At 56.0% G+C, this 19853-nt stretch overlaps 8 protein-coding genes across 8 annotated transcripts; 5 read left to right on the top strand and 3 right to left on the bottom strand.

The window, feature by feature from the left end:
- Positions 1-443: 443 nt before the first annotated feature.
- On the top strand, positions 444-1829 carry CH63R_10713 (Integral membrane protein; the record flags this gene model as incomplete). Its single annotated transcript, XM_018305687.1, has 4 exons — positions 444-620; positions 676-712; positions 950-1289; positions 1373-1829. 4 exons carry the CDS (start codon positions 444-446, stop codon positions 1827-1829), a joined length of 1011 nt encoding a protein of 336 aa, XP_018155111.1.
- Positions 1830-3290: 1461 nt separating this feature from the next.
- Positions 3291-4995, top strand: CH63R_10712 (Integral membrane protein; the record flags this gene model as incomplete). The annotated part of the gene is made up of 4 exons (XM_018305686.1): positions 3291-3639; positions 3816-3886; positions 3950-4329; positions 4392-4995. The coding sequence occupies 4 exons, from the start codon at positions 3291-3293 to the stop codon at positions 4993-4995; spliced, it is 1404 nt and encodes a 467-aa protein (XP_018155110.1).
- A 154-nt stretch (positions 4996-5149) lies between these two features.
- CH63R_10711 (FAD dependent oxidoreductase) lies at positions 5150-6644 on the bottom strand (the record flags this gene model as incomplete). The annotated part of the gene is made up of 4 exons (XM_018305685.1): positions 5150-5631; positions 5686-6235; positions 6309-6528; positions 6589-6644. The coding sequence occupies 4 exons, from the start codon at positions 6642-6644 to the stop codon at positions 5150-5152; spliced, it is 1308 nt and encodes a 435-aa protein (XP_018155109.1).
- An 886-nt stretch (positions 6645-7530) lies between these two features.
- Positions 7531-9996, top strand: CH63R_10710 (OPT family small oligopeptide transporter; the record flags this gene model as incomplete). The annotated part of the gene is made up of 3 exons (XM_018305684.1): positions 7531-8389; positions 8452-9713; positions 9799-9996. 3 exons carry the CDS (start codon positions 7531-7533, stop codon positions 9994-9996), a joined length of 2319 nt encoding a protein of 772 aa, XP_018155108.1.
- A 288-nt stretch (positions 9997-10284) lies between these two features.
- CH63R_10709 (C6 zinc finger domain protein) lies at positions 10285-12000 on the bottom strand (the record flags this gene model as incomplete). The annotated part of the gene is made up of 1 exon (XM_018305683.1): positions 10285-12000. One exon carries the CDS (start codon positions 11998-12000, stop codon positions 10285-10287), a length of 1716 nt encoding a protein of 571 aa, XP_018155107.1.
- Positions 12001-13931: 1931 nt separating this feature from the next.
- On the top strand, positions 13932-14903 carry CH63R_10708 (uncharacterized protein; the record flags this gene model as incomplete). The annotated part of the gene is made up of 1 exon (XM_018305682.1): positions 13932-14903. One exon carries the CDS (start codon positions 13932-13934, stop codon positions 14901-14903), a length of 972 nt encoding a protein of 323 aa, XP_018155106.1.
- Positions 14904-15358: 455 nt separating this feature from the next.
- Positions 15359-18748, bottom strand: CH63R_10707 (DSHCT domain-containing protein; the record flags this gene model as incomplete). The annotated part of the gene is made up of 2 exons (XM_018305681.1): positions 15359-15539; positions 15597-18748. The coding sequence occupies 2 exons, from the start codon at positions 18746-18748 to the stop codon at positions 15359-15361; spliced, it is 3333 nt and encodes a 1110-aa protein (XP_018155105.1).
- A 539-nt stretch (positions 18749-19287) lies between these two features.
- On the top strand, positions 19288-19736 carry CH63R_10706 (Cytochrome-c oxidase chain VIIc; the record flags this gene model as incomplete). The annotated part of the gene is made up of 3 exons (XM_018305680.1): positions 19288-19362; positions 19424-19637; positions 19708-19736. 3 exons carry the CDS (start codon positions 19288-19290, stop codon positions 19734-19736), a joined length of 318 nt encoding a protein of 105 aa, XP_018155104.1.
- Positions 19737-19853: the final 117 nt, after the last annotated feature.

The following is a 19853-nucleotide window of genomic DNA, read 5'->3' as shown; positions in this document are numbered from 1 at the left end:
AGCTTGGTAACGACAGCTTGTAATCCAAGACTTGAACGTTGCCAAAACCGGCCCGCCCGACAAGATGGCGCATGCCAATATAGCCCTGTGGCTCCCATATTCAAGGTTTACCGTCTTTCACCCCCATACTGGATGGGTTTCTCTTTTCTTTCTCCCTTTTTTCTTCTTCTTCTCCTTTGGTGAACATCAGGAGGAGTCGAACCCATCACGTTAAGACCGAATCGACGCCGCCACTGAACCGCTGAGACAGAAATCTCCATCAGCATGTTTTCTGACGCCAAGCGGGAGTTTTCGCCTGCTAATTGAAACTCTCTGACATTGGAGGAAACGACCAACTAGGTGCCGCCCCATCGGCTGGCCTTCTTCGACCAAGTTAACGCTGTCTAGTACTCACGGCCGTAACCCGGGAATCCCCCCAATCCATCGCCCGACGTCAAGTCAAGATGAGCGACGCGGCGGCTCCCCCTACGACGTCGACGGACAACAGGAATGCCCTCGTCATCGGAGTCTCGTCAGCGTTCATGGCAATTACGGTACTCTTCATGGCTCTCAGGGTATACATCAGGGGATACATCCTGCGAGCATGGGGACTGGATGATTCAATGTTTATCTGGGCTTCTGTTAGTGCGCATGAGTCTACTGAGCCTTTCCGTTTTACTGACTCTTCCCACAAAGATTCTTGCCATTGCGCAATGCGCCGTGGTACAATGCAGTAGGTGTCCAAGTCGACGGCTGTGGGTTCGCTACTTCACACGAGGTTGACATCGTTTCCTCCCCATCTAGGCGCGACATACGGGGCATTCGGCTCGCATGTATGGACGGTGCCGCACTCAGAATCGAGGGCATACGCCCAGGTTAGACGCTCTTCAAAGACCTCATCTGTTGCATCAGTGCTGACACGGACTGATGCTGAAGAAGTACCTGATTGCAAGTGTCATCTTGTATCAAGTTTCCTTTGCCTTCGCAAAAGCGACCTTTCTGCTCCAATACCGCCGTGCCTTCGCCCTCCCTAGCATCAAGATTTTCTGCGATGGGTTTTCTGGGGTCTTTTTCGTCATCGTATCAGCCATGCTGATCTACAGTGGGATCATCCTGGACCGGTCTACCTCAAACGGGCATTCACCAAACGGCAAAAAGCCCGATCTCTTGGTCTTTGGCTATGTCAATGCAGCTATGCATCTTGTAACGAACATCATCATCTTCATACTGCCCATAGCTCTCGTCCAGAAGATGCGCCTTGCCCCGACGCAGAAAGTTGGCCTGATTGCCAGCTTCGGTGTCGGCATTTTGTAAGCTTGGATTGATGGCAACCGCCCCCCCTCGTTGAGGTTTGCCACCCAGTCAATCGCGAGAATTCTGACTCTCGGCCTAGTACCAGCGCGATATCAATCTTGAGAATAGTCAGTTTGCCAATCGGTCTCGACAACAACGACCCGACGTACAACAACGTACCACTGGGCCTCTTGAGCCTTGCCGAACCGACATCGGCCATCATATGCGCGTGTGCCCCCCTCGTGAGGCCGCTGCTGTCATGGCCCAGAACGTTGAGATACGGCAGCCAAAGCCCTCAGAGGCCCTGTTCGGAGGTTGTCGGCGGCTCTGATAATACTGGCAGAATGCATCTGAGGCACAACGGGCCTCCGCAGTCGCCCGCAAGCCCTACGTCTCCGACAACGCCTCGGATGGCTGGTGTAGTCGATGTTGAGGGCAGCGTCAATGGGGACATTGAAGGCTATCATGCGAGCCAGCAAGCAAGAGGGAGCATTCACGATATGGACCCATTGACCATGCACCCGTCTACGCCTACCGAGAAACGGCCGGAATCATGAAGGATGTTCTGCCAGTGGCGGTTTCGCAGGGTGACGAGGATCTCCAGGCCAAGCCGCCGTCGATTGTTTGTGTAGAGCGGCGACGTCCACCGAGGAAAACAGGTGGTTAATTAAAAGCAGAGATTACACAGAGAAACCTGGCATCTTCTATCACATTGGCTGTGTTTTTCTTGCCCCGTAACACAGAAGGACCAACAGCCGAAGGCTTGTCAGGAAGCAAACTTTCACCCCGGCAGCGGCACTAAATTTCTGCTGGGAGGTGACCGAAATCGAGTGATCCTGTTCGTGCGTACGACATCCGGGGTTTGTCGACAGCTGGGGTCGGGGGAGGGGGTTGAACCCGGCTCAAACCATATGTTTGCTTTGCGGAATATGACCGAGAGGGGCCGGACTTGGCCAGCCTAAATCGGCCAAGTTCACAGTCACAGTTGAAGGCTGGCCGTGGTGTCAGTCACAGCAGTTAGCCGATATTTGCTTGTCACTTCTCTATCCCAAGATCGATGATCTCGAAGACCGCACGGTTCCCTAGATCCTGCCGTGAATTACAAAGGGGGACACGTTAGCTAATAATAATAAAAAGCAATGACTTGGGAACCCGATCATACGCAGTCGCCTGAACTTCACAGCTCATCTGAACAAAAAGCTCTTTCCCCCTCCTGAGGGCAGACTCTCCGATGCCCATCAGACGACAACTTGTAAGCCCAGACTCAGAACCAGGCCAAACAGGATCATCGAAGTGGGTAAAGAGACATGGGGCCCCCCAGTTAGTGTTGCGGCGGGTAAGAATCCCGCCGTTGGGGCCTTTGATCGTTGCTTTTTCCATCGTCTCTGATCATCTTGGCTCTGATTCGGCCATTCTGAGGATTACTGGAGAGGGTTCGACAAGCGAGAGAAAAGGAGGCATCGTTCTCGAGAGAGGGAGAAAAGCTGCCCACGGACGTTGCTAGGGCTGTAAGAGAACCAAGGGAACCAAGATGACAGATCAAGATGCTGAAGCCAATGATAGCACCACTTTTGATATTTTTGCTTTTTTCGTCGGACACGTCGAAGCGTGCTTACTTTTTGACAACCACCACCCCCGGCCCCCTTCGAGTCCAGCTTCTCGAGACAGCCGAGAACCCACCCGCATCTGTCACTTTTCACCCCGAGAACATCTGCTCGGACCGTCCAGCGACTCTGATTTTTGACACAAGTTGCTTCTTGTCTTTTGGTTCATTACACACGGATCCTCGGGCGGGGATCGCATGGACTTCGCATGGCAGAGTCTGCCACCCGGGTCTCATCACAATGTCCCTCGACACCCGACTTTTCCCTCCGGAGCCCCGGGCTATACGCATCTTCAGAGACAGCCCGCGCCCAAGAAAAAAGGAACGGTGCTTGCTTGTCAATTTCCCGTCAGGGACTCGGCGCGGCACCGGCCCCACGGCTCGTCCCATCCTGTCCGGTTCAGGGTGACACAACATGGTAAAAAAGAGCCCGAGTTCCACGCGAATACTTCAGACACTAGATCCCCGTACTTCGTTCAACGCCAGGCTCAAGCGTCGCTTTGGGATTGCACAGCCCTTCTTCATCACCGGTCAATTCCCTTTTGTTGGCCGCGAAGGCTCAGCTCTCGATGAGCAGATGTCGTCTTCCGTCTCCGAGTACATGGCCGAGCCGCCGGCTGGCCAAGGTCGATTCGACGCCGGGACGGTCACGATTGAAGCCCTGGCTTTGGGCGGCACGCTGACCTCGCTTTCCGTCATTTTCGTTTGCCTTCGGGCGTTTACGAGGCTATCTCTGGTCAAGAGGTCTTTTGGTCCCGATGACTGTTAGTGGCGGCCCATTTGTGTTCATCATCCTCGCTCATATGCTCACGACGCCTCTCCCAGATCTCATCGGTTTTTCACTGGTGTTGGCCGTGATATTCTATTGCCTGTCAATCAAACGTCAGTCTATCTCGTCAGTGACTGCCTTTTCTCGGGACAATTTACTGACTCTTGCTAGTATGTGACCTCGGCGTGGGAGTTCACATGTGGCAGGTCAAGCGTGCCGATTATTCTCCCTCGTTTCTGATGGTATGTTCCCCATTGATGATTGCGACAAACAAGAGGGAAGGCCACTGCTAACACCGTGTTCAGCACAGCTTGATTGCCATCGCCGTCTACTCCCTCAGCGTCACGACGGCGAAGCTTTCCCTGCTCGTCCTCTACCTGCGTCTTTCGCCAGACCGATGGTTCAGGCTCGTCACCATGGCTCTCATCGGCTTCGCTACGGCCTACGCCTTGGCGTATCTGTTTCTGATCGTTTTCGGCTGCAGGCCGATACACGCATCCTGGATCCTTTCGGCGAGGGACTCGGCAAAATGTATCGACAAGAACAAAATCTACCTCGCCCTCAGCGGAACCAACATCATCATGGACGTCGTTTGCTTGGTGCTCCCCCTCAACATCATCATCCCTCTTCAGATGGCCACGAGGCAGAAATGCTCCCTGATCCTTCTTTTCGCCACGGGCGGCTTGTGAGTCGATACGCACTCTGCACCGTTGAAAATGTGCCATGTTGCTGACGAGCCACGCCCAGCGTATGTTTCTGTGCCATCAGACGCACGATTCTCCTCCCGCCGCTGTTCAAGAGCACGGATTACACCTTTGACGTGAATAAGCAACTGAACTGGGCATCGATCGAGGTCAACGCCGGGGTTGTCTGCGCGTGTGTCCCGTCCCTCAAGCCGTTCTTCACGCGCTACCTGCCCATGTTCGTCACCTCCCGCATCACGGGCTCCAAGGACAAGAAGTCGAACCCGAACTACCAGGCCTACCAGGCCAACAACCCCTACTCTACGACGATCGAGAACAACAAGAGGCGCCGCAACGTCCAGTCCGAGGCCTACGAGCTGCATTCGAACGACGACCTCTCCCTCTGCTCGAAAGAGGAGCCAAAGAGCGGCGCGAACGAGGATGTTGCGAAGCTGTGGTGCGGCCACGCGTTTCGGAACGACTGCCAAGGCCATCGCGAGACCATCATCGAGTCGAGGCGGAGGGACGAGGACAGCAGCAGCATGGACAGCGTTGGGGAGATTCAGCCCGTGGCTGATGGCATTTCCCGCCCGAACCCGCCACAGCGGGTGGCAAGCCTGAGCATCAGGGTCACGACAGAAACCAGGGTTGAGTACGAAAAGACATGAGCTTCGCTTTTTGTCCCGAAAATTGTTAGGATGGCGTTATATGTTCCGGTGTTTACTGGGTGGCATTGTCTCGGCTTAGATCAGTGAAAAATATGCCCTCGTCGGCTTGACTCTTTGTCTACTGTTGTTCTTCTATGCCAGCGATCGGGAAGGTTTATGTCGTCTTTAGGCGCATTACATCTCTCAGGTCCTTGACTTCAGTGCCTAGGCGAGTCGCGACGGGCTTCGACTGCCTGTTGCCATACCTCCACTCCCTCCTCAGGCCCCTTTCCTTGCCCTCCAAAGCATCCGAGATATAGTCGCCGATGATCGGGAACATCTTGAAGGCGTGCCCCGAGTCACCAGTGGCCAGCAGGAGAGATGGGTGCTTTGGGTGGTTGTCAATCAGCCAGTGGGCGTCGGGAGAGTCGGTACACCAGCAGACTCTCGCACCCAGCAGTGGCCGCCCTGAAAACTGTGGCATGACGGTGTCGATGAAGCGGTTTATGGCCCGGGCGGCTTCTTCAGGGATGCCGTCCTCGGGATGTGTACTGGCATATCGAGGGATCGAGTAGTGTTCGACTTTGCCCGAAGGATCGGTGTAAGTCCCGACTCGGTATTGGTAGCCGGGGGATCCGTCGCAGATTTTCATCCATCCTTCAAGTCTGTCAGTCATGTAGACACTCAGCATTGAGTTGGAAGTCGGCTTACTAGTCTCGGGGTCTGGTTCAAAGGTGAAGCCCAACTCGAAGTTGTCGACAACGGGGATCCCCTTCCATTGGGCAACTTCCTCGTCGCTCAGCTCAACGTGCGCCAAGGACCAGCACTTCGTCCACATCTCCCTGGATAGCTCGGGGAGTACCTCTGGCGACGCCGCTCCGGTGCAGAGTATGTACCTGTCGGCACGCACAATGTCGCCTGAAGCAACGCTGATTCCATCAAGCTTGCCCGTACCGTCAACTTTGAGCCCGACCATGGTGCCCCCAGGTCCCGATACGAAGCGGACGCCCATATCCTGCGCCTCTCGACCCCATTTCTCGAGCGACTTTTTCGCGTGCGCCCATCCGCCTTGGCTGTTCCAGAGCCCCTTCCAGTTCTCGATCCCGTCCGCATCGCGCAGCTGGGGAACGTGCTTGGCAATCTGCTCCTTGCCCTCGACCAGCTCGAGGCTGCCGGCCTGCCCTGCCTTTTTCAGGTTCTCGTAAGACTCCTTGAGATGCTTCTCCGCGAGAGGATCCCCTAGTGTTGTCACGATGCGGCCCTAGCTAGGATGTCAGGGGGGACACCATCGGCAAGTGAATGGACACGGCTGGGCTCGGGGCTATCAAACATACTGTCTCGTGGAAGATGCCACGCCACTCGGGTTGCCGCCAAGCATTGAGGGCTTCGAGTGCGAGCTCGGTGTAAAGGGGCTCATCGTACTCGGTCCTGATGATTTTGTTCAAGTCGTACCCCGCAGAGTCGGGACTCGGCGGAGGGTGGCGATCGAGGCATTTGATGTTCGCGTAGCCGCGTTTGGCTAGAAAATACGCGGTGCTAATCCCAAAGGTTCCCCTATTAAACAGCAATCAGAAATAAAATCATCAAACACGTAGGCTAATAAGAATTGCTCACGCGCCAATGATTACAATGCTGGACTTCTTGGACAAAGAGGGGCTGTTGTTGGCCATGGCTGACTTATGATGGAGAATACTCTCGGGCAAAGGAACGAGGCAAGAAGTAATACCGCGCAGGCTATGACTGTGCAACTATGATCAGCACGTGAGGTTCAAATCAGGCATTGATGAGATTTGTAGTCCTCAATGTCAGAATTGTCAACACCAGGGCTCCAATGCTAGAGAGTATCAGCTATGCCAACCCAGCAAGCACCAACCATGTCATTGGCTCTCCTGCTTCCCCTCTCATGCACAGTCATTCAGTACCAGGACGTAATTGGACCGCTTGGCCGCTCGCTCGCAAGCACACATCCAAACGCATGATCCCAGGGGTCTACGATTACATACGACGGCTTGGACCTTCCCCTCCGCCTCACTTCTTCTCTCGCCGGCCTCGGAGATGCAACGTGGGAACCCTGACAATGCCAGCAAGCTTTCACGGGCCCGCACTACTCGCCCGCCCACCAGCTCCCTCTTCTCCATTGTAAACACAGCAACGCGGACGTTTGTGGAAGCTCGTTAGGCCCGTTGGCAGCTGCACAGGCCAGATAGCTTGGACCTTCCATACGTCTCTTCCTCCCCCGGTCAGTTCTAGCCTGTGTCATGGGGAAACATCCGTGAAAAGGCTATCTAGCCTGTAGGGGACATGGAGGGCGATGGACGATAAACAGATTAGAATGTAGGATCCGGAACCTGGGGAAGGTCGTTACCGATCCTCGCAACGTTGGTGAACTTACGTCTCTGCACCAGACGCCCATATTCTATAACTACAAGCACACAAACGTCAGTTTCTCATTGACCAGCGAGCGAGGTCCAACCCAGTTCAACGCCTCATTCGTTTTTGCATATAACCACCACCGGCCTAGAGAACCTACCTGCGCGGTCTCCCGTCTCAGTCACCATGTCCGCCGTCGCAACGGACCTGCACGGGGAGAAGGTGACCGAGGCACGCCCGGCGGTGGCCCGGCAGACGTCCAATGTCGAGGCGCAAGATGTCGAGGACCTCGACAAGGCCATGACCTACGCCATCGGCGAGATTGGCGACCACTTCGACATTGACTCTGACAACTCGCCGTACCCCGAGGTCCGCGCCAACGTGCCCAACACGGACGACCCGACCATGCCGGTCAACACGCTCCGTATGTGGGTTCTCGGCGTCGTCTTCACCATGGTCGGGTCCGGCATCAACCAGTTCTTCTCCATGCGCTACCCCGGCGTCACCATCTCGTCGCTCGTCGCCCAGCTCATCTCGTACCCCGTCGGCTGCGCCGTCGCCCGTCTGCTGCCGGTGAAGAGGGTCCGCGTCCTCGGCCGCTGGGACCTCGTCCTCAACCCGGACAACCGCTTCAACATCAAGGAGCACGCCGTCGTCACCATCATGTCCAACCTGTCCTTCGGGCCGTCGTGGGCCACCGACATTATCCAGGCCCAGAAGGCCTCGGCGTTCTACGGGCTCGACACCCCCGTCCCCTACCAATTCCTCCTGGGCTTGTCGATGCAACTGTTCGGTCTCGGCATGGCGGGGCTGGCGTATCGCTTCATCGTCGAGCCGCCGCACATGATCTGGCCGTCGACCCTGGCCAACGCGGCCCTGTTCCAGACTTTGCACGGACGCGCCAACCCCCTAGCCGACGGCTGGAGGATATCGAGATATCGATTCTTTCTGTACGTCTTCCTGGGCAGCTTCTGTTGGTACTGGCTTCCGGGATACCTCTTCACTGGGCTGAGTACCTTTGCGTTCGTTTGCTGGGCTGCACCAAGTAAGTTGCCAACACAACGCAAGCTTCAGAGACATCAAATGTTGGTTGACTAACATTAACAGACAATGTGGTGGTCAACAATCTCTTCGGTATGTCCACAGGCCTTGCCTACCTGCCAACCACATTCGACTGGTCCCAGATTGCCTACAACGGCTCTCCTTTGGTCGTCCCCTTTTGGGCGCAAGCCAACGTCTTCGCTGGCTGGGTCATTCTCTTCGCACTCGTTACTCCCATTCTCTACTACACCAACACGTGGTACACTGCATACCTTCCGTTCTCGGGGGCCGACACGTACGACAACACCGACAAGATCTACAACGCCACGCGGGTGGTCGGTAGGGATGGGAACTTCATGGTGGAAGAGTACGAGAAGTACAGCCCCCTCTTCATGCCGGTAACCTTTGCGTTGAGCTACGGCATCTCCTTCGCCGTTATGACCTGCGTGCCGACCTACATCTTCATCAACTACTACAGGGACATCATCGGCGCCTTTAACCCGGGCCGGAAGAAGGACGTCCACACTCGCCTGATCGAGAAGTATCCCGACACGCCGTGGTGGTGGTACGGCATCCTGACTGCCGTCGTGCTGGCCTTGACGATCATCGTGCAGGAGGTGTACAAGACCCAGATGCCGGTCTGGGGCGTCTTCGTCGCTTTCGGCCTGGCCCTGGTCTACCTGATCCCGACCGGCAGCGTCTACGCCGTCGCGAACCTCAACAGCAACGTTCTCACGGTGCTGGGCGAGATCATCTCGGGCTATGCCGTCCCGGGCAAGCCCATCGTGATGCTCATCTTCAAATTCTACGCCTACACCGGCCTCAGCCAGGCCATGATCTTCTCCTCGGACATGAAGCTCGGCCTGTACATGAAGATCCCGCGGCGGACTCTGTTCGCAGCCCAGCTCACTGCCTGCATTACGGGCTCACTGACTCAGAACGCGGTCCTACTCTGGATGCTCAACCACGTCAGGGATATCTGCCACGAGAGCCAGCCCAACGGCTACACCTGCCCGCAGGGACGGGTCAACTTTTCCTCGAGCATCGTCTGGGGCGCCATCGGCCCCGCCCGTCTCTACAGCGTTGGGAAGATCTACTCGGGCCTCTTGCATCTCTTCTGGATTGGTGCCCTGTTGCCGGTGGTCACGTTCTTCCTCAAGAAGCGATTCCCGAACAACAAGTTCCTGAGGTATCTTCACTGGCCTCTTTTCTTCGCGGGGACCGGGAACGTGCCCCCTGCGACTGGGATCAACTACACTTCGGCGTTTGTCGTCTCATTCATCTTCAACAAGTGGCTCAAGGGCAAATATCCGCAATGGCGGGCAAAGGTAGGTGCTTTTGAGATCGGCTTGCTGTTCCTGTTTCTGTTCCAATTTGAGTACCTAGTCCATACAACTGACCTGGTAACGACAGTACAACTATGTCCTCTCCGCCGCCCTCGACTCCGGCCTCGCGATTTCTGCCATTTTCATCTTCTTCACCCTCGTTTTCCCCGGCGTCCAGCTCAGCTGGTGGGGTAACACGATCCAGAAGACTACGGTTGACGGCCAGGGCATTCCTCTGAAAGCCATTCCTACGAACGGCACCTTCGGTCCTGCGACCTGGTCATGACCTTAGGCAATTTTCATTCTGTCTGGTATGATCTGGGAGGGATCTTGTGATGCAGGCGGATGACGAGCTGGATTCGCCCCTTTCTTTTCTTCGAAACCATCACAGATATTTCCCAATAATACTGAATGTTTGTTCAACTGCACCAGAGGCCCCCTCCAAACTCCTTCCGTATTGAAAACAAAACAGCACGCAGGTTTCGAGTCACCACACATCATACAACAGAAAGATGGGATTCTGTCACCTTGCCCCAAGCAGAAACGGCGAATTCGGCCTTCAAAAGAGCACTTCTTAAGCAAGACTGATGTTGTGGCACAGAGGCGCCACGAACCGAGCCCAGTCATTAAAAGCTTTTGGACTGGGCGACTGCTGACGTTCGTAAGAAAGGAACGATGCGGCCTCTCGCTGCTTCCAGACCTTTTCGATGACGGAGCGAGTCCTGGTGACGTTTGAGAGGGAATCCGACAGCTTTTCGAGGACGTACAGGACGAACGGTCGCGCGTGATGGGGAACCGCGACGTCGTCGTCGTCCTTATAGTCTAGATCCTCCGTCTCCCATTCGAGCTCCTCCGTGGGGTCGAGCTGACAAGCAGCCATGAAGAGCGGCCATGTCAGGCCGGCCTTGACACCGGCTCCGAGGAGCATCGCGACGAGACGCAGGATCTTCTTCACGTTCTGCCGGATGATCGGCGTGGTCGGGGTCGAATCGTTGAGCGCCGAGTGGAGATACAGCTCCGCGGTCAACCGCTTCAACTCGACTGTGTTTCGGATGATCAAGTCGTCGCTGTCACTCTTGAGCTTCGGCCGCTGAAGGACCGAAGTCAGCCTCATGCGCTGCTTCTCCAGGTCCTGCCGGTAGTCCTCCGTCGTCGAGGCCGACAGGCGTTTGTACTTGAAGCTGAGCTCGGTGATCTCGCCGATGATACTGACTAGGTGGGGGGAGCAGCCCATCCACAGATCGAGCTGGTCCTCCTGCGCCGACCAGAAGTCGTTGCCGAAGATGGGCTCCTCGCCGCAGGCCGTCCGGCCCATGACGTCGTAAAAGGCAAAGTAACGCTCCGCGAACTTGATGATATGCCCCCACGGGCTCTGTTGCTTGGCCGCCATCTTGGCGGCATCCGAACTCATGCCCTGTCGTCTGAACCTGATGAGGTCCCGGGCCCCTCGGAGATGCGTAACCCAACGCTTGTCGCACTCGGCGATGATCTCCAGCTGGCAGAGAAGCATCATCAGGACGAGGATCTCGGAGCTTGCCGCGATGTCTATGGACGACCTGTTGCCGATGGTCAGGCGCAGCGACCGGATGACTTTGGCCGAGTAGCTCAGCGCCACGGACTGGTAGCTGCTGTCTGTTCTGGCTCTATGGGAAGCTGCGAGACCCAGTAAAGCGTGCATGAGAGCCGGCGAGGCGGACGAGACGGCGAAGGGGAAGATGAGCGCCGAAAAGGGCGACTCGCCTTTCGCGCACGGTATCGTCATGGGGCAGATCCGGTTGAGATAGTAGGACAAGAGATGCGATTCGGCTTGAGTGTCAAGCTGGATATACGTCACCGGCCGGTTCAGGGAACCCAGATTCTTCCTCAACGTGAGGGCTGCGGATCTGTGGTCATCGCTGGAGCTGTCGTCGCTGGAAGAGGAGGAAGATTCCTCTTTCATGAAGTCAGTGACGAAGGAGTTCAGAAACCCGTACGGAAGGACGCGGGTCGGGACGCTGCAGTAGTTGTGGTTGCTCATGTCCAGGGTCGACGGCGGCGTCGACGCCTTTCTCTTGTTATTGGTGCCGGCCCCGGATTTCGACCAAACGCCGGCCCTGCCGAAGGCGCGGCCGACATAGTCGGTCTCCCACTTGAGGATCTGGACATACACGCAGTCGGAATAGCCACGCGAGACACACGGTCCGCACTGAGGTTTGGTCTCATCGCACCGAATTTTGTGCAGTCGGCAACGGTGGCAGCCGCGGTGGCTCCGTCGAGATACCTGCTTGGACGGATTCCTTCTGCGTGGCATCTCGAGAAGGCTTGTGGTGGTGAGACTCAACTGAAGGGTGCGATGAGGTACTGAGGGAGATAGAAGGGGTGGGGGGCAGAACAGGGCGTTAATTAGTGGACTTGACAACGGGACGTGACATGAACTTCTAGTGACCAAGACCCGGCGAGATAAACGGGGAGAGGCCAGGGAACGTGAGGGGGCTGGCTTGGAGTGAGTGATGGAACAACAAAACAGCCCAGCTGACTAACGCGCTATCGGAGCATAGGTACGACTCGCATCCATCGCCAACAATCTAGACCAGGAGATAAAGTTCGCCTGTGTGTACGTGTATGTTCGCCTTGCCTAATGAGCGTTTCGGGTAAGGGGGAGGCCCTCTGGCATCATTGGACATTTATTTCGGCAACAGCCAGGTCTTGCCGTAACTATACGTTGGACTACTTTGCCCTCAAACAAAAGCCAAAGATTTAAGTTGCAGAACTGACCTACTTTATTCTTGTGGTGGTGTTATTCAAGGCGGATTGGAGGCAGATGGCAGCTGTCTGACTCGCTTTTGCCGAGGTGCCAAACAACATGGGCTCTAGGGCTCTATTTGGGGTGGGAGGAAAAGGCAGGAAAAAGAAACCGGAACACGATAATTCGAAGCTCCCGACCTATCGGGATCAGTGGCAAGAAACAAAACTTGGACAAGAATGGTATATTTAAACGTTGAATGTGAACGCAAAAGAACACGATTCATGACATCGTCCGATACTGTCAGACACAAGTGCAAGGTGCGGCGGTGTCAATCCTTGCCAGAGAGCAAGTTTGGGGGGCCTGGGGCGATCCACGACAGAGCATCCCAACGCGGGGGAAGGCGACTGAAGCTTGCATGGGGGAGGGAGCGGTATGTGCTATGCTTCGTCCGATTCAAAAAAGAATACTGTAAGAACCCTAACGAGTTGGAAACCCTTTCTGGAACTTCCCGTAACTGCACGAAACGGGCTACTGAGGGACCTTGTGGCGATCGCAAGGTTAACCATGACTCACAACTCCACTAGCTCCATATATACTGTTTGCCATTGAAAATGACAACAATCAATAGGTCGGTTAGCTCAGTTGGTTAGAGCGTGGTACTAATATCTCATCCGAGATGTTGAGTAATGCCAAGGCCGGGAGTTCAAGCCTCCCACTGATCATACCTTTTGCTAGTGGTCGTTGCGTCTGATTATACATCGATGTCGATGTTTGGGATTCGAGGATGACATGTTTTTTTGTATGGTTCGGCTGCTGAGATGAGACAAGCAGCGTGTTCAGGTGTTCAGCGATGGAGGGATGCGTGGACCATTGCACCGAAGCGAGAGAATAAGTAGGTAGACTTGTCGAAGCAACCAACATTTTGAGTTATATCTGTTTCGTACTCGTGTGTCTGCTATTAGTCAAGTAATGTTTGGATTCTTGGGTCCAACAAAACACCTGCCCACTCTTTCCAAATGCAATTGGAGGAAGTGGTTCGTTCATCTTGAAGAATCCGAATAGAGACTCAGACGACACAGACTAGGGTAGAATGGCCAAACTTTCTAGCGTTACGACAACACGCCATCTGTCATTCAAACACCAACAACATTCATGCAAAGGTCTGGAACGTTGAAGATAGTTTACAAGGTGACGGTTTTTTTAGGAGACAAGCTGCGGAGCTTCAGCATATGAGTATTATTACCATAAGCAGTGTATGTTTCGACAGAGGCTTTGGATAACTGGGTAAATCTTGATAGGCGCCTATCGCCGATTTGGATATCAGATAACGATAAGCTCTACGTGGATGTATGTCATCCATCCAGCATCTCGTCAAGCTCCCTCATTGACAGCTTCAACAAGCAAAATCCCAACCTCTGGCTACAACGCTAATTCAGCTACACCAACACGGAACCCAATCACTTAACCGCATACCCTCTGCGAACAATGCCGCCGGAATGACGGCCCCGCGCCCCTGGACACCCCCGCTCCTCCTCCGCATCCGCTTCACGACCGCGATCCCCGACCTCGACCTCGACATCCCCTCCCCCTCGCAGACCACCGTCGCCGCCCTCAAGCACCTCATCCGCGGCCGACTCGCCCAGCCCGACTCCCAGCGTCGTCTGCGCTTCATCCACCAGGGGAAAATCCTACCCGACGCCTCCGCCCTCAGCTCCGTCCTCCGACCCCTTCCGCCGCCGCCGCCGGCCGCCTCACAACCGACGACCCCGTCTACGCCCGGCGCGGCCTTTGACGATCCAAAGGGGAAAGGCAAGGCGAAGGTCAATGAAACAGCACCTCCGCAGAGGGTTTACGTAAACTGCAGCATTGGCGACAGCCTCACGGACGACGAGCTCGCCGCCGAGGCCGAAGCCGCCCTCCGCGCCCCTTCCGAGCGCGGCCCGTCAACCAATTCCTCCTTTATAGACGGCCCGCCACACGGCCAACATGGGTCGTCATACAACCTCCACCACCACGGCCAGCAACAGCGCCCGACGCCGCGGGGCTTCGACAGGCTCCTCAACGCGGGCTTCACCGCCGCCGAGGTGAACCAGCTGCGCCTGCAATTTCGCGAGATCCGCTCGACACAGTACACCCCGGACACGATGCCGAGCCCGGACACGATGCGCTCGCTCGAGGACTCGTGGATCGACTCCAACGCGGGCTCGGCCCTGCCCGGCGCGGCGGGGGCCGGTGGCGAAGGGGGCGAGGGCGCTGGCGGCGGTGACGACGCGTTCGGGGCCATGAGCGGCATCCTGGATGTGCTGATTGAGGGCCTCATCGTCGGTTTCTTCTGGCCGCTGGGGTGCCTGGGTTGGCTGTCGCGGGAGGAGAATATGCTCTCAGGCCGGTGGCAGGACTTCATCGGGTTTGGCGTGACCCTGAGCATCATCATCGGCGTCATCAGGGCCTTTTCGGGAGATCGATAGGGGTGAGGGGGCCGTCGTCGTTCTGGCGTTCCAACGTGGGGATTATTAATTGTTCTTTGGTTTTTATTTTTATTGATACCAACAGCATCAAAAGAGCAACAGCAGCAAATGCCGGAAGTATAGCGGAAATAGGACTCATGAGCCAGAAATCACAGGTCACACAGGCATCAGGGAGTAAGGAAGGGAAAACAAAAAAGGGCCATTATCTGCTTTCATTGGTGGCCATGGAGAAGGGGACTTTTTGAGAGCCTCATCCAACTCCGAATCCGCACACACAAGATTCTACATGGTATAAAACCTCTCTTTGCAACCTTTTTAACGCCTTGATGTCCCCCAGGGCTACATGAAAAAGAGGAAAAAAAGAAGAAACAGGGAACGGGATGGTTTGGTGGGGGGCTGGTAGAGTTTTTTGATGATACCAACAGCAAATGGTGGGGGTTCCGAACAACCCTTCTTCAGAGGTACAGACTCTGGGCCGCGACGATGTCGCGGCGGATCTTGGCGAGACTGTCTTCGAACTTCTGAGTCAGTTCGTCGCTGCCCATCACCTTGGCACCCTGACCCATCTGGCGCAGGAGCTCTTCGAGACGGCGGAAGAGACGAATAAGGGAGCCTTCGTAGGCGTTGGTCATTTTGCTGTGTCGTGTCAGTGAAACCTTCAAGCAACAACCTGCATATTTATGATGGACCTACCAGATCTCTGCAAACGGTTTGCCCTGTGCCCAGGCGTAGACGGTCTCCATCAGTTGCCACTTGAAGCCGGCCAGGTACTCCTCCTCGTTAAGCTCAAGCTTGCTCTCGCGGCTAACCTTGGCGACCTGCTTTGCCTTGGCCTGGACCTCGCGGTAGGGCTTGGCCAGCTCCTCGCGCAGGGCGGCGGTCTCGAGCTTCTCGTCCAAGACGAAGCAACTGAGCGTCGCAGCAATCAGCTCAGGGGACAGCTCGTTGAAGAAACGGTCGAACAGGAGCTCGGCAAGGACCAGCTCGTGGCCCTCGGTGGACGAGATTTCGCAGGCAACACGGGCCTTGAGCTCGACAACCTCGGACTCATTGAGAAAGCCAAGGCGGCGCAGGACACGTTTGCGAGCCTTGAGCTCGTCCATCTGGGCAATGCTGTGAAGTCTCGCAATCTCTCTCTTTTTGGCCTTGATCTGCTCGGTCAACTTCTCCTTGGCGCGGTACTGGAGGTAGAGCTGGGGCAGCAAAGGTGATCCATGAAGGGGGTTGGTGAGCAGGCGCGCTTCCAACATCTCAATCTTCTTCATCAGGCTCCTGAAGGCATCGTCGTTGATACCCATGTTCTCGACGGGATCCAAGATGGGGAGTCCGTCGGGGAACCGTCTGTGAACCTCTCGGAGAGAGTTGCCAACTTCTTGGAGAGCCGCCTGTGACCTACAGTCCTTCGGCATGAAGACTCTGATTTGGCTGATGGCCTTGACGCAAGTCAACAGACACGGGACAATCTCGAAGCGAGCACCGTTGTCAGGTTGTTCGGGCTTGGGGTAAGGAACCAGGCCCGAAGGAAGGTCACCAGAGGCTAGTTTGGCACCCTCGGCGACCGGAGCGCTCTTCTGGTCAACAACCATCATGACGTCAATGATGCATGACTCTTGAGGAGGGATTTCGGGCTCGTTGGATTTGCGTTGGCGGCGAATCAGGTCTGCAACAACGCCCCAGCCAAAGTCGGTGCCTCCAACGGTGTTATTGGTCTTCTTAGGGTCGTGAATGCGAACCAGGCGACCAGGCTGCATGAAGTCTCCGCAGTGCTCGGGGTGCTGGATAACAGCACGCATGTCGCTGGTGTACTGCTCCAGCTGGTTGCGCAGGTTGTAGTAGTCTTTGACGGTGGCCTCGTCGGCGATCGACATGTTGTCCCTCTCTTGCTGAAGAGACATGAGATCTCGCTCAAGCGCCGGAACGCTAGCTCCAGTTTGGAACTGGTGGAAGCAACGCTCAAGCATGAATTCAGGAGAAATGGCCTCGATTCTCAGCAGGTTCAGAATCATGTTGTAGCCAAGGTAGAAGGCGGAATTGAGACGATCTTGCTCGCCGACAACAATGGCGCGCGCAGTATCGGGCTCCATCTTGTCGTCGATCATCATGATGACAATACCACGGGAATCCAGGCCTCTACGACCGGCACGTCCAGACATCTGAATGTACTCGGACGGCGTGAGAGGTCTGCGCTGGGTACCATCCCACTTGGTCACCTGGGTGAAGACGACGGTCTTGGCAGGCATGTTGAGACCGATGGAGAAGGTTTCCGTCGCAACGAGAACCTTGATGAGAGACTCCTGGAAGAGGATCTCAATGGTCTCCTTCAGAATAGGAAGAAGACCAGAGTGATGCACACCAATTCCCTTCTGCAAGAGAGGAAGCAGGTTCTGAATCTGGGGCAGCTCGCGGTCGGCTTCGGACAAGCTCTGGATGGCGTTGTTGAAGACAGTCTTAACCATGGCCTGCTCTGAGTCGTTGTTGAACTGGAAGTGGGAGATCTGCAGAGCCAGGTTCTCAACCTCCTTTTTGCTGAAATTGAAGATGATGGTGGGGTGAAAGCTCTTCTGCATGATCATGCGGACAATCTTGGAGATGTCGGCCTTCATGTCGGCCGCCGCTCCGCCCTTTTGGGTCTGCTTCTTGGCCCCCTTGCCCTTCCAGCTGGCGCTGGCGTTGCTGGGGTCTTGTCCCTTGCCCGCCTCGATCAGAGCCATGGTCTTCTGAAAGTTGCCTTCTCGGAACACGCCCTTCTCGTCCACCACCAGAAAGATGCCACTGCCGCCGGCGGGGAAGAAATAGTTCTGGAGAGGGGTGGGTCGGAAGTCGGTATAGACAACATGACAGGCCTGGTGATGAATCTTGGCAATCCATTCGGCGAACTGAAAGGCGTTCGGAATGGTGGCAGACAGAAATACGTAGCGAACCTTATCGGGAAGCAGGATGATGGTCTCTTCCCACACCACGCCTCTGGTCTTGTCGCGCATGTAGTGAATCTCGTCAAAGACGACCCAGGCAACCTCGCGCATGATCTCGGAACCGCGGTACAACATGGAGCGTAGAATCTCGGTGGTCATGACCAAGCAACTAGCGGTAGGGTTGATGGTGACATCACCCGTCATGAGGCCGACGTCGCCGAACAGGGCCTCGAAGTCTCGGTATTTTTGGTTGGAAAGTGCCTTGATAGGACTCGTGTAGATGACTCTCTGGTTGCGCTTCAGGCATTGGGCAATGGCGTACTCGGCGACAACGGTCTTTCCGGCGGAGGTGTGGGCAGAGACCAGAACACTCTCTTCTCTCTCGATCGAAGCGACGGACAGGCTCTGGAACGGGTCCAGCTTGAAGTTGTACTTGCGGGCGGGTTCCGCCGGCGGCTTGTGCTCGGAGAGCGGGACGTATTCGTAGTCCAGATCAGGAGGTAAGGCGACCTGGTGCTGAATGTTGTGGGACAGGACAAGCGACTCGTCTTGAGCCTGGGTGAAGGTTGTGGCGCCGGCGACCTCTCTCGACTGGGCAGTCTGGAAGGTGTCGGTCAGAACCGGCTGGGCCTCGTCCTCCTTCTTCCTGCGCTTGTGACTGTCTTCCTGGTCGTCAGAGGTTGCACCGGCGTCCTCAGGTTGGTTTCCGGCAGAGTTGTTCTCCGGGACGTCGTCGGCGTCGGGCATCTCGGCATCGTCTTTCTCAGCGACAACGCCATTCTTGATTGCACCATCGGCCTTGCGCTTGTTGCTCTTCTTGTCCTTCTTGCGCGACTTCTTGGGAGGTTCAGCGACGGCGGCTTCGTGCTCGCTATGCGACTCGGGCTGTTCCTGGCCCGGCTGAGCGTCGAAGACATCGAAGAGCTCGTCCATGTCGGGCGAGTCCTTGGTGCACCAAGGTGTGTTGTAGGGAGACGAATTATCGGCGGCGGCGGCAGTAAGGTAATGTTGTACTGGTGATAAAGGGGGTGGTAGAAGGGAGTCAACCCCCTACAGTGTGTGAAGCTGTAGCAGACCGAAAGGGACCGAGTTGCAGCGATCCGTCTCTGCGAAGGTGTGGTGGCTTTCGTCAATTTTGCCTGGTCCAAGATCGATCGCTTGTGCAGCAGGCGTCGCATTTCCCACTACTCAGGCGCTCGGAGGAAATTGCTGGCGGGTGAGTGAAGCACAGGGAAAGGCAGAAAAAAAATTCCAAGCAAGTGGACAGGGGACGTGCGGGAAGACAGCACCAGGGACGGAAGGCGGTCACGGTGGACGCTGCCTTCGAAATCCCTTTCGCAGGACTGGATGATGCTGTTGCTGCCGCTACCGACCTCAGGCTTCAAAGTCACGTGCGCTTACATAACGAACGACGACGTTGGAGATTCTCTGGAGCTTCGCCCGGATTGCACACTCTCAGACCACTCTTTTGCATGACTTCAACACCACAACTACACCACTCCCTGTCCCAATTGCGCTTCGCGATCCCCTCAGAACAACCCGCCAAAGTACGACCGACCCCCCAATTCCCCTCCTGTTCCAATTGATGCTGACCGACCCTCCCTGTAGATGCTCGCTCGTGCCGCCGCCCGCGCGGTCCCCCAGACCCGTGCCGTTGTCGCTCGCCGCGGCTTCCAGACCACCCGCGCCCAGATGTCCTCGCCGTACCACTACCCCGAGGGTCCCTACTCCAACCTCCCCTTTAACCCCAAGTCCAAGTGGTTCGCCCCTGGTTTCTGGACCTACGCTGCCGTTGGCTTCTTCGCCCCCTTCGGCATCGCCGGTGCGTGCTTTTTCGCTGTTGCCTCGGCGCCCCCTCCCTTTGGGCTAGAATGTGCTGACGAGCTTCCTAGTCTGGCAAACCAAGAAGCCCAAGGCTTAAGGGCCATGTCTGCGTTTTCCTTGAGTCGATCGCAAGTGTACAGCATGGATTGGGTTGGAACGGAGGACGACTATGTACAAAGCAGAAATAGAGACTTTTCGTCCTCACCGACCGCTT

This window comes from Colletotrichum higginsianum, assembly GCF_001672515.1.
Source record: "Colletotrichum higginsianum IMI 349063 chromosome 7 map unlocalized unitig_7, whole genome shotgun sequence".
Lineage (NCBI taxonomy): Eukaryota > Fungi > Ascomycota > Sordariomycetes > Glomerellales > Glomerellaceae > Colletotrichum > Colletotrichum higginsianum.
The sequence above is the reverse complement of the archived record's forward strand: the minus strand, read 5'-3'. Positions and strand labels throughout refer to the sequence as shown.